The sequence below is a fragment of the Myxine glutinosa genome, chromosome 5 (genome assembly GCF_964187855.1).
Source record: "Myxine glutinosa chromosome 5, kmMyxGlut1.1, whole genome shotgun sequence".
Taxonomy (NCBI): Eukaryota; Metazoa; Chordata; class Myxini; order Myxiniformes; family Myxinidae; genus Myxine; species Myxine glutinosa.
In genome coordinates, this window is record NC_136265.1 from 70,740,063 (window position 1) to 70,752,394 (window position 12,332).

At 46.7% G+C, this 12,332-nt stretch overlaps 1 protein-coding gene across 1 annotated transcript in view; it reads left to right on the forward strand.

Moving 5' to 3' along the window:
* The window catches only part of LOC137428526 (uncharacterized), a 108,848-nt gene that overhangs the window by 1,756 nt on the left and 94,760 nt on the right, over positions 1-12,332 (forward strand). Inside the window, exons 2-3 of the mRNA XM_078777345.1 lie at positions 1,808-1,867; positions 3,887-4,030. Of these exons, the coding sequence (XP_078633471.1) occupies positions 1,808-1,867; positions 3,887-4,030 (204 nt within the window). The remainder of the gene's footprint in view (positions 1-1,807; positions 1,868-3,886; positions 4,031-12,332) is intronic.

Genomic DNA, 12,332 nt, shown 5'->3' on the forward strand with positions numbered 1-12,332 from the left:
AATGACAACAACCTTCATCACCTGTGATCTACTAAAGTGTGTTTGGAGGGAGTGTGGTGGGTGTCCGGAGGGAGTGTGGTGGGAGTCCGGAGGGAGTGTGGTGGGAGTCCGGAGGGAGTGTGGTGGGAGTCCGGAGGGAGTGTGGTGGGAGTCCGGAGGGAGTGTGGTGGGAGTCCGGAGGGAGTGTGGTGGGAGTCCGGAGGGAGTGTGGTGGGAGTCCGGAGGGAGTGTGGTGGGAGTCCGGAGGGAGTGTGGTGGGAGTCCGGAGGGAGTGTGGTGGGAGTCCGGAGGGAGTGTGGTGGGAGTCCGGAGGGAGTGTGGTGGGAGTCCGGAGGGAGTGTGGTGGGAGTCCGGAGGGAGTGTGGTGGGAGTCCGGAGGGAGTGTGGTGGGAGTCCGGAGGGAGTGTGGTGGGAGTCCGGAGGGAGTGTGGTGGGAGTCCGGAGGGAGTCCGTTGGGAGTCCGGAGGGAGTACGGTGGGAGACCGTTGGGAGTCCGGAGGGACTGTGGTGGGAGTCCGGAGGGACTGTGATGGGAGTCCGGAGGGACTGTGGTGGGAGTCCGGAGGGACTGTGATGGGAGTCCGGAGGGACTGTGGTGGGAGTCCGGAGGGACTGTGGTGGGAGTCCGGAGGGAGTGCGGTGGGAGTCCGTTGGGGGTGTGGTGGGAGTCCGGAGGGAGTGTGGTGGGAGTCCGGAGGGAGTGTGGTGGGAGTCCGGAGGGAGTGTGGTGGGAGTCCGGAGGGAGTGTGGTGGGAGTCCGGAGGGAGTGTGGTGGGAGTCCGGAGGGAGTGTGGTGGGAGTCCGGAGGGAGTCCGGAGGGAGTACGGTGGGAGTCCGGAGGGAGTGTGGTGGGAGTCCGGAGGGACTGTGATGGGAGTCCGGAGGGACTGTGGTGGGAGTCCGGTGGGGGTGCGGTGGGAGACCGTTGGGAGTCCGTTGGGGGTGTGGTGGGAGTCCGGAGGGACTGTGGTGGGAGTGTGGTGGGAGTCCGGAGGGTGTGTGGTGGGAGTCCGGAGGGTGTGTGGTGGGAGTCCGGAGGGAGTGTGGTGGGAGTCCGGAGGGAGTGTGGTGGGAGTCCGGTGGGAGTCCGGTGGGAGTCCGGAGGGAGTGTGGTGGGAGTCCGGAGGGAGTCCGGGGGGAGTCCGGAGGGAGTGTGGTGGGAGTCCGGAGGGAGTGTGGTGGGAGTCTGGAGGGAGTGTGGTGGGAGTCCGGAGGGAGTGTGGTGGGAGTCCGGAGGGAGTGTGGTGGGAGTCCGGAGGGAGTGTGGTGGGAGTCCGGAGGGAGTGTGGTGGGAGTCCGGAGGGAGTGTGGTGGGAGTCCGGAGGGAGTGTGGTGGGAGTCCGGAGGGAGTGTGGTGGGAGTCCGGAGGGAGTGTGGTGGGAGTCCGGAGGGAGTCCGGTGGGAGTCCGGTGGGAGTGTGGTGGGAGTCCGGTGGGAGTCCGGTGGGAGTCCGGTGGGAGTCCGGAGGGAGTCCGGAGGGAGTGTGGTGGGAGTCCGGAGGGAGTCCGGTGGGAGTCCGGAGAGAGTGTGGAGGGAGTCAGTTGGGAGTGTGGGAGGAGTCTTGAGGGGAAGGCAATGCCGGGTACCTTTGTTAGTTTGTCAATATTGACCAAGAGAGATTGTTTGGTTTGTTTCCTTCATTTTATGAAAGTAAAAACTCTTTGTTGTTTTACTTTTCCAAGTCGTTTCAAAAATATATTTTTCACGGGATTGAAAAGTTCGCTTTTTCTAAATATCTCTTGTGATGACGATTTTCTTTAGAAATGCTCCTTAAACTTGAGTTTGAATGTGATGTTTTTCTTTTCAGATTTTATTGTGAAGGTGAAGGTGGAGACCGAGTTCATTGATGAGTTCTCGTTTATCAAAGGTTTGACCCACAATGTTCCTGTTATATGATGTTAAACATCAACAATGTTCCTGTTACATAACGAGTTTATGTGAGTCGAGTTGTGCTCCCCAAGATGGCCACACGGCGGCTTCACTTCTCTTGGGATACAATCATTCTATATTTTCTCAGTTCAGCGGTTTCAACACGGGAAATTGTGGTCACGTGGTCCGTCTACACCATCTTGTTCCAATTTACCGTGAACAACAATATTAATCCCCTGCATTATTTGTACATCGGACAACGCTGTAGACTTCTTGAGAATTATGTGGTCGTATTCTGTCAAAATGACGGCATATTTAATGACAATAGAAAAGAATAATTGCATATGCATATGTGTTACATATGTTTTTCGCACATGTGAATGATTACATGCACACGCATGTTTTCAGCGGCACAGTACTTGTGTTAAAATAAATTAAGAGTTGGAAAGAAATATCCCCTTCACTTGTGGCTCATCGACATTTTGATGTGGCCTTCTTTTATTCCTTCTTTATTCTTTCGCAATGTCTTCTTTCTCATTTTAAACCAAGAGAGGTGAGTTATCACCAGCATCCTCCTCAAATGAACACCTCCTGCCCTGACTAAATGCTTGGAAGGCAATGCAACCACCTTTTCCCTTCCTCTTCCGGCCCAATATCACCCTTGGCAAGCAGCCTCGGACCTGGCTTCAGGCAGAGCACACAATCAATCAATCGATATTCCCAAGCCATTTCTCTCTTTTTTTTCACTCACAATTGTAATCTTTTCTATTCTGTAGTCTTTTTGGTGTGACTCCATTTCTGTTTTACACTTCTTTCAAATTTCTGCATTCAGTCACTACCTGTGTATCTCTTCCACGAACACACTCTGCACACCTCACATCAGGCACACATCAGTGACGAGTTGGAAGAATGACAAGAAAGCATTAAGGAATATAATCTCCATCTTGTGTGGTATAAAAGGAACACATTGCGCTTCAAGCACAATGGGCGCATGTTCCATACGCTGTGCTCGATGGAAACAAAATAGCATCAAAATCCAGGTTGTCGCAGCCTTCTTATTCAGGAACAACACATACATATCCGCCCCATCAGCAAAATCAACTGAAACAAGTATTAAAACAAGGCGGCTTTTGTTTTGATGTTTAACCAATGACCACCATATAAATCTCCATATTATCATGGATAACATATACACCATCCATCAATATTTACCCAAATCTTCTCATGGATAAATTGATGAGGTGGTTGGAGGAAGTTTAGGAAGTTTAGGGAGTTGTTTCCCTGATTGACATCAAGGAGGATCTTTCTCCAACTCAAGGGGAACATCTTAACTGCTTGCATTCGTGGTACAATGTTGTACGGCAGTGAAACCTGGGCGATCAAAAAGGAGGATGAACGGAGGTGGAACGAAATGAAATGAGAATAGTGAGATGGACATGTAATGTGACACTGAAGGATAAGAAACCAAATGTGGAATTAAGAATCGTTAGGTATCGTGAGCATTCGTGAGGTGATGCATCGGGGTAGGTTGAGGTGGTTCAGACACATCAAAAGGATGGGGGAGGGCAGCTGTGTGAAGAGGTGTGTAAATATGAATGTGAATGGAAGGAGAACTAGAGCCGTCCGAGGAAAACATGGGATGAGTTCCTGAGAGATGATAGGGGTATTTGGGGTCTTTAAAGGCCGAGGTGGGAATGAAAATACCCTGAGTACAATCCTCGAGTCGAATTTTGTCTGTGTCCCAAATTCTGTGGTGTTGGCCAAGCTGTCTTTGCAAAAAAACCGTGAACAAAAAGATACATAGATATCCGATGAATTTTATTTATTTGATTTTCACTCCTTTTTCATTTGTCAACGTTAAATTGAGATGTCTTTTTGAGACGTTTATTTTTGTGACAATTATTTCTTGGGATTTGACCAAATTGTCTTTCAAAATCCTTCGTTTTTATTTATTTCATTGGATTCAATCATTTATCCTTTTTGTTTGTGTAATATAATGATGTCACATGATTTACAGATGAAGCTCCTCTGGTCAAGATGGAAACCTTCCAGAGTAACTCTCTTCAGACCTCCCAGGATGCTTTGAGCAATGTGGATGTAAAGCAGGAATCATGTGATTCTCCTCCCGCGGAGCCGAGCAAAGCTGAGCAGCTACTCGAAGGTAAGCCGAGTTACGGAGAGCTCCCATCACACCGTGTGTACTTATTTTGTTTAATTTCCTGAATAAATTACTTATTTGCAATCCTGGTAGAATTGTAGATGCGTTCAAAGTGTTTCCCCACTTCATCTGTTTTTATGTCGAGACAGGGATATTGGTTCAATTTGAAATTCCCCAGAGACCTTTGTGCCCTTTACACAAGAATCTAAAGTTTAAAAGTCTTTCCTGCTCCAATTCACTCGGCGGAAACAAATTGTAAATAACAAACCAATTGAGATTACTGGGACTTGACAAGTTTGAAAGACAAGTTTATCATAATTATCTAATCATGTGATACAACATCTGCATTCAAGACCTCCACGAGAATGGAGTAAGTGTGGACCTTTTCCTTTAACATCTGAGATCGTTTGTTGTGGCATTTTCAGTGAAAATCCACATAATTTCCTGGATTTTGTCTGATTTTTTTTTTCTGCAGTCGAGGCTTCTGGAAAAGCTTGAACAAAGAATGGAATTGGAATAGGACACAACATAACAAAACTAACAACAAGAGTGGAGGAGGACAATATCAGGATTGATGGACAAATTGAGAGAGAGACTTTGAAGACAAGGGAAGTGAGGATGAATGAGGAATGGGAGAAAACACAAGGGGGGGACAAGACAGATCAAACAGAAAGCAAACCCTCAGGGAGGAAAAAAAAGAAAGTTGCAAAGAGGAAAGTTCAACTTTGCACATTTGGATTTGGGGAGTTTCTCCCGTTCTTCAAGTTGAATGGGGAGCGTCAGTGAACAGCAATGTTCAAGTCTTTCCACAGATTCTCAATGGGATTGACATCTGGGCTTTGGCTGGGCCACTCAAGGACTTTCACGTTCTTGTTCTGAATCCATTCCAGTGTTGCTTTGTCTGAATGCTTGGGGTCATTGTCCTGTTGGAACGTAAATCTTCACCACACACTCAGTAGTGGGGGGGCCAATGTAGCAGATTGAAATGCCCGGTGAAATTGCTTGTTAATTTTTGGACACTGGTTGGGCTGTCTTTAGGGATGATATAAGTTCTAGAAAAAATATGTCTCCAATTGTTTCAAGTTCTTTATGGCGGCCATTTTGGATTTTCAAAATGGCGGATGTCGAAAACGTAAAATTCCATTATCTTGGCTTCTAAATGACCTAGAGTTTCGATTCTGGTGTCCAGTTGTACATTTTTGGGGATAGAGAATTGAATGAAACCTTCTTTAATAACCTACAAGGGATAAAAATAGGTTTTTATGGCACAGCCGAACCAGTGTCCAAAATCTAACTTCATGCACATCTATCTTAATTGTTATTTGTTATTTGTATGTTCCAGATTCGTGACCCTGAGCTATGATGGAGCCAAAAAGCAAGAAAACCAAGAAAGAAACTGATTTCACACTTTGCATTCAGTGCCAGGATCCCCAAGGTGCACTAGTGACTGAGCCAGCACTGGGCTCATATGCAAAGTTTCTCCAGTTCATCCAGGAGAGGGCACGATATGGTGATGCCGACTTCAAACAGATCAGCGAACGATTAAGCTGTTTCACTGCCACTGACTTGAGGAACAATAAAGCAAAGTGGCACCGGGCATGTTATGGATCTACATGCAACACTGCTCACCTGGAGCGTGCTAGAGTTCGCCACCAGAAAGCCTGCGAACATGGCGACACCCAGCATCTTCATAAGAGGTGTGGACGTCCTTCTTCTGCACCTGCCGCTGCAAGTACCTCAGGTTCTACGCAAGACGAGACTCTTCGCTTCACACGTTCATCATCAACTCCATTCAACAGAGACCTTTGTTTCTTCTGTCAAGAGGTCACTAAGGAAAGTGTACATGTTGTATGCACGTTCAACGCAGGTAAACAGCTGAAGAAAGCTGTTGAAGAAGGCAGCAACCACAAGTGGAAAGTTCAGCTGAGTGCTGCCATCAGTGCACATGATGCTCATGCGATCGACGTCAAGTATCATCTCCCATGCTGGGTGCAGAATGTCCAACGTGCTCCCAAGAGTGGGACATCAAGTGATGACAAAGAACACATACTGCAAGAAACTAATGTTATCAAAATAGCCGCAGACATTGAGTTTGTCAGCCTTGTTCGCTCTCTACTCCAAGCTGGTGAAATTCTCAACATGTCTGACCTGAAGTCGGTTTACTCCAGGATTCTTGACAATAATGGTGTGCACAATGTCCCATCACCTACTACCCAAGGCATGAAGGAGAAAATCAACTCTCACATTGATGATGTTCACTTCATGAAACCAAAACGTCGAAACGAGTCAGACTGTGTATTCTCCACTGCCGTGCGTGATGCAGCTGTCGAAGATGCAATGACGAAGACAAATGAAAAAAACATCGAACAACTGTTTGAGAGTGCCTCTGTTCTCCGCAGTGCCATTGCTTGTCAGAACAAGCACCCATGGCAATTTGAAGGAGAAATGAACACTGATGATGCTGAAAAGCATGTACCCAAAGTACTCTATGCTTTCCTCCGCTGGCTACTGGAAGGACCAGCCACGAGCATTGAGCCAGAGACTATGCGCTCAGCCACTATTCATCGAGATGTTATAACCATCAGTCAGAACATCATGTACGGCTACAAGTCAAAACGCCAAGTCACGTACAAGCCCAAAGAGCCAGATGCACCATTCCGCCATCGCTTAGAATGGCCACAGCAGCTTGCCGTTGCCATTGTAGTCCATCAGTCCACCAGAAACAAGAAGCTTCTGGATTTCCTGCATGGGCATTCGTCGACTGAAGAATGTGATCAGAGAGTCCATGAATCCCATGACGCATGAGGGTGAAGACCTGACGACTATCATCACCAAGGTGGTGATGCCAGCTGAAGTACAGAAGGATGTCTGCAACCAAGATGAGATTGGTCAGAAAGCGTATAACACGTTTGTTGCAGAGCGCATCAACACAAATGAAATCAACCTTTGGGCCAGAATGGGAAAGGTCAAACTGAAGATGTGGAAGAGTGCCAGGAAAGCTGTGAAGCACAAACTGGCAGACAAGGTTGTAGAGCTGAAAGACGACAGGTCACTGTTTGCGCGCATGCTGATCGTGGCCCGCTCACGACCAGAGATCAACTTGAAGGATGCCATAGGTCAATATGAATTCACCGCGCTTCCACGAACCCTCTTTGCAATGGCTGGGACACTACTACCATGCACAGACAAAAGCAAGCTCATGGGCATCCTAGAAGATCTACCCAAGAAGTCAACTGGCACTGGTCAGCAGCCAGACGACGACAATCCTGAACATACTCCACCCCCTCCCAAGAAGGTGACTGTCATAGACGGCATGGCATTAGTGCAAGCAATGGGTAAGCCACAATGGGTCAAAACATGTGCCCAGTGGGCTGGCCATTTCAATGCAACACTGGACTGCAAGACCAACGGGTGTGATGAAGTCCACCTCGTGTTTGACCGATATGATCTGCCAAATTCACTGAAAGAGGCCACACGGGAGAGGCGCCAAGGTGGCAAGCCGCCCACTGCTTACCACGTTCAAGACAGCACCCCGATTGGGAAACTGACAGCAAAACAGTTCCTGTCGCACACCAACACCAAAGATGAGCTAACTGTCTATCTGGCAAAGAAAGCTCTGTGTCACTTTGAGGGGACTACCAAGGTCTTCATCGTCACTTCAAGGCAGGATGTCTTCTCCAACTGCATGGATGTACAGCATCTCCGTAGCTCCCAGGAGGAGGCTGATACGAGGATCTTTCTTCACAGTCTAGATGCCGTCCGAAGAGGTGCAACACAGCTGTACATTCAGTCACCTGATACTGATGTATTCATCCTAGCACTCCACCGGTACCATGAACTATGCAAAGACACATACTTCATCACGGGTGTGGGGAACAAGAAGAGGCAAATCTCACTGGAACCAATAGTACATGAACTTGGTGTCAGGAAGGCTGCAGCCCTACCAGGATTCCATGCATTCACGGGAGCAGACCAGACTGGTCGGTTTGCCGGCAAGGGAAAGCTCACATGTTGGCAAGCCCTCAATAGGTGCTCTGTTGAGGTGGTATCTGCGTTTCATGACCTTGGGGCCTCTGAGGAGCTGAGAGCTGACACAGAAAGTGACATTGAGGCATTTGTATGCCAGCTGTATGAGCCTCGTACTACAGTTGTGGATGTGGGCAAGTTGAGGTGGAGACTGTTTACCAAGAAACAGCTAGAGGCACAGAAGCTGCCACCAACACGGGGAGCTTTACATGAAGCCATTGCTCGTGCACATTTCCAGGCCATGGTGTGGCATCAGGCTGATGTACCGGACCCCCAGCTTCCACAACCAACAGAACATGGATGGAGAGCAGAAGGAGATCAGCTGGTGCCCATCACAACCAAGGACCCTCCAGCCCCAGCTGCCATCACACATCTAATCAAATGTAACTGCAAGAAGACCCAATGCATGTCTCACTGCTCATGCAGGTCTCAGCATCTCAACTGTTCTGAGATGTGTATGTGTGGGGCAGATGAAGAGGTGTGTGGTAACACGGGTCAGGAGCGCCCCATGGGAATCGATAACACTGATGATGAGGAGGATGGAGATCCTTCAATGTAACAATGAACACTGCCAACTAAAAATATTGCACAAAGACATTATAAGTGTACATTTGAACACTAAAGTCCAGCCTTTATGTGATTTAGAAGTGAAAATGATGGAAAAAAATATATATATGTGTTGGCATAAGTGCGTGAAAATCCAAGATGGCTGCCATAAGAACCCTTTTGATCATATGTAGGTGTATAAATGTGTGTTTATTGGATTAAGTATCCGCAAATATGTACATTTGGACACCAAAATTAACACTCTAGGTCATTTAGAAGCCAAAATAATGACAATTTCGGTTTTCAACAAACGCCATTTTGATAATCCAAAATGGCCGCTATAAAGAACTTGAAAAAAATGGAGACATATTTTTTCTACAACTTCTATCATCCCTAAAGACAACCCAACCAGTGTCCACAAATTAACATTTGAATTCAACGGGAAAACATTGGCCCCCCCACTACAGGGCTTTTGCACTCTGAAGCAGGTGCTCCTCAAGAATTTGGCTCCATTCATTGTTCCATCTGTCGTTACAAGTCTCCCAGTGCCTGATTTTGGTGCTCGTTGGTTTTCCGATTGGTAAAGCAGGAGCTTCATTTTCGGAGAACTTAACAAGAATGCACAGTAGATGCAGCGATTCCATGTGTATGTCCAACTTGTGTTTCTCTTTCACGACACTGATGTCTTCTACTAATGTCTAGCTGCACCGCTAAAGTTACTCTGTCACTGCTTCTTGATATGAGGTGTGTTTGGTGAAACACTCTCGTGTCTCTTCGCACTCATTATGCACGACGTGGAGTTTTACACCTAACACTCACAGCTTGGTTTATAATGAAATATGCAATGCCAATACCGCACATATCGCTTTACACTCTGGCTGTGCTTTACACAATGGCCGCTCATGTTCATTGACTGATCTTCTCACACCAAGCTGGTGCGGAGGGATACTGCACATGCACAGTGAAAACGCATCTCTGTGGCTCAGCTGGAAATAATTCATGCACGATGTTTTTCTTACCAACGCGTTTTGTAAAAATGGAATATTATGAATTGAAAATCTAAAAAAGTGAATCATGTCTTTGGACAATTTTCTAATTACACGGGTTTAATCTCTGCTCCAGTCACTTTGGTAGGTTTTTCAATGAAGGTAAAATCTATGGGGCGTGCACAGCGATTGTGAATATGACAGCTCAAAAGCGTCTTTAGCTTAGCATGGCAGTGAACACCAAAATGGCGGCCGTATGATTATCGGGATGAAATTGTGGGTGGGTAGAGTGAGGCCAGATCTCCAATCAAGGGTGGGAAGGATTATTACAGGAATGTGGACACACGAACAAGGGTATTGTTATATACGCTATAAAGTGAATTAAAAAATTCATGCTAAATTAATAAGGCAATGTAGGGATGACAAACTACAGTCCAAAAAAGGTCCTAAACAAGATAGGGATGATGTTGGTTTAGAAAGTAGCTAATAGTCAGGTTCACTATGTTTTTTCGTTCAAAATCATGGTAGATTAGCAAACCTAGACATTTTTGGAAACGTTATTACATGGAAAATCTGAAAATCAATGTTTACATTTGCCAATTCCGACCAATTCGATTCGACCAATTCGACCAATCGACCAATTCCATTCGACCAATTCGACCATTCGACCAATCGCTTTGATCGACCATTCGACCAATTCGATCGATTCGATTCGATTCATCAAATTCGATTCGATCGACCATTCGACCAATTCGATTTGCCAATCAATTTGACCGACCTTTGCTTGTGTGGAACGGACTGTGAAAACGATGCGGACTATATTGTCGGATACGACACACAGGACAGTGATGACGAACTCTAAATGGCATATTCTGTAATCGTGTATGTTTGATGCCATTGACTGCCTGTGTATATTTTGTCATTTACTGCCTGTGTAGATGTGAAGTTATACTGACTGCATGTGTATATATGATTTTGCTGCCTGCCTGTGTATGTTTGGTGATATGAATTATTGTGACACATTTTGATGTTATTAACTGCCTGTACAAAATGATAACATGTATTTGATTATGCAACTTATCGCGAATATAAAGACAGTATTTTTTTTTTTTTTTTTTTTTTTTGTATACAAGATCGAGGCTCGTGAAAGAGCGAACATTAATCACACAGAAAGACAAACAGACACATAAAACAAATAACATCGGGAGCGGTAGACAAGATGGGGAGAGAGGGGGAAGGACACAAACACAACATTTGAGAGCAGGGACCGAGAGACATGGAGACATCGAGAGATCTGTGGAAGGGAGAGGGCTTTGGGGGGGAGGCATGTGAAGGGGGAGAGGCATGTGAAGGGGGGGGGGGGGTGGGAGAGGTATAAACATATGGACACTGCCAGGATTTCCAGGAAATAAGTTGGAATTTCAAACAAGGTGGATCTGGGGTGAATTAGTGTGGGTAGAAAAGATCAAGGTTATGGATGGGGGAAGATAAGAGATGGTGGTGAACAGCTGTTTTAAAGACCTGGAGGGAGGAGAGGGATTGAAGGGAGTGTGGGAGTTTGTTCCACAGGCGGGAGAAAAGAGGAATGAAAGAGTGAAGGTGAGCAGAGAGCCGAGATTTCGGCAGTTTAACCATCAGAGGGTTGCTGGCAGATCTTGTGCGACCTGTAGGAATATTTGGGGGACAGAGCACAGAGAGAGCTGGGGGAGCAAGGCCGGAGAGGAGTCGGTAGAAGACAGAAAGACCACCTACCTGCCTGCGGTGAGTGAGTGAAAGGCCCTCAGAGATAGCTTCATCGCGGGAGATTCCAATGATTTTGAAAGCTTTGGATTCAACAGCGTGAAGCCGAGCCAGGTGTGAGGCAGGAGCACCAGCCCATAGGGGAGAACAGTATTCCATTGAGCTGCGGATGAAAGCCTTGTATGTGGTGAGGAGCTCAGGTGTGCCGAGGAAGGACTTCGCACGACGGAGGATGCCCAGTCGGCGACTGGCTTTGGAGGCCAGCTTGGAAATGTGGTTTTCCCAAGAAAGATCATGGCAGATAGTGAGACCCAAAAGCTTGAGTGACAGAACTTCTTGGAGAGGATTGTTGAGAAAGTAGATGGGAGGGTTGTCCAGTCGAGCTTTTCGGAGAGACATAGTAAGAGAGTGAGATTTGGCAGGATTGAAAGACATGTTCCACTTGTTTGACCAGTCTGTGATTTTGTCCAGGTCTTCAGAGAGTGAGGAGGCTGCAGACTGCCGATCTGAGGGAAGAGGAATGGAGCGGCAGAGAGTGGAGTCATCAGCAAAGAGATAGAGAGGATTTTCCAGAGAGTCAGAGAGATCATTGATAAAGACCAGAAAAAGCACAGGGCCCAGCACACTTCCTTGGGGAACTCCAGCCTGAACAGGAAGGGGAGATGAGAGAAATCCATTCAGGGCCACACGTTGACTACGACCAGAGAGGAAGTCTGCAAGCCATGCATGGAGATTTCCATGGCCCATAGGGGAGAACAGTATTCCATTGAGCTGCGGATGGAAGCGGGACCGAGACCGAGAAATCAGTTTTGCAATTCAAAACCTTTGATTCGTGTCTTACCATTCCCCATAGCACTAATTTGATACTTTCATTGGATTCCTTGTCCATGAAAATATAGGTTTAGTATATTTTTAAAAGTTTTTAGGGTAATTAGAGGCAGAAATAGAACAAAATATGTATTTTACAGTGGCCATTTTGAAAATCCAAAATGGCCGCCATACAGGTA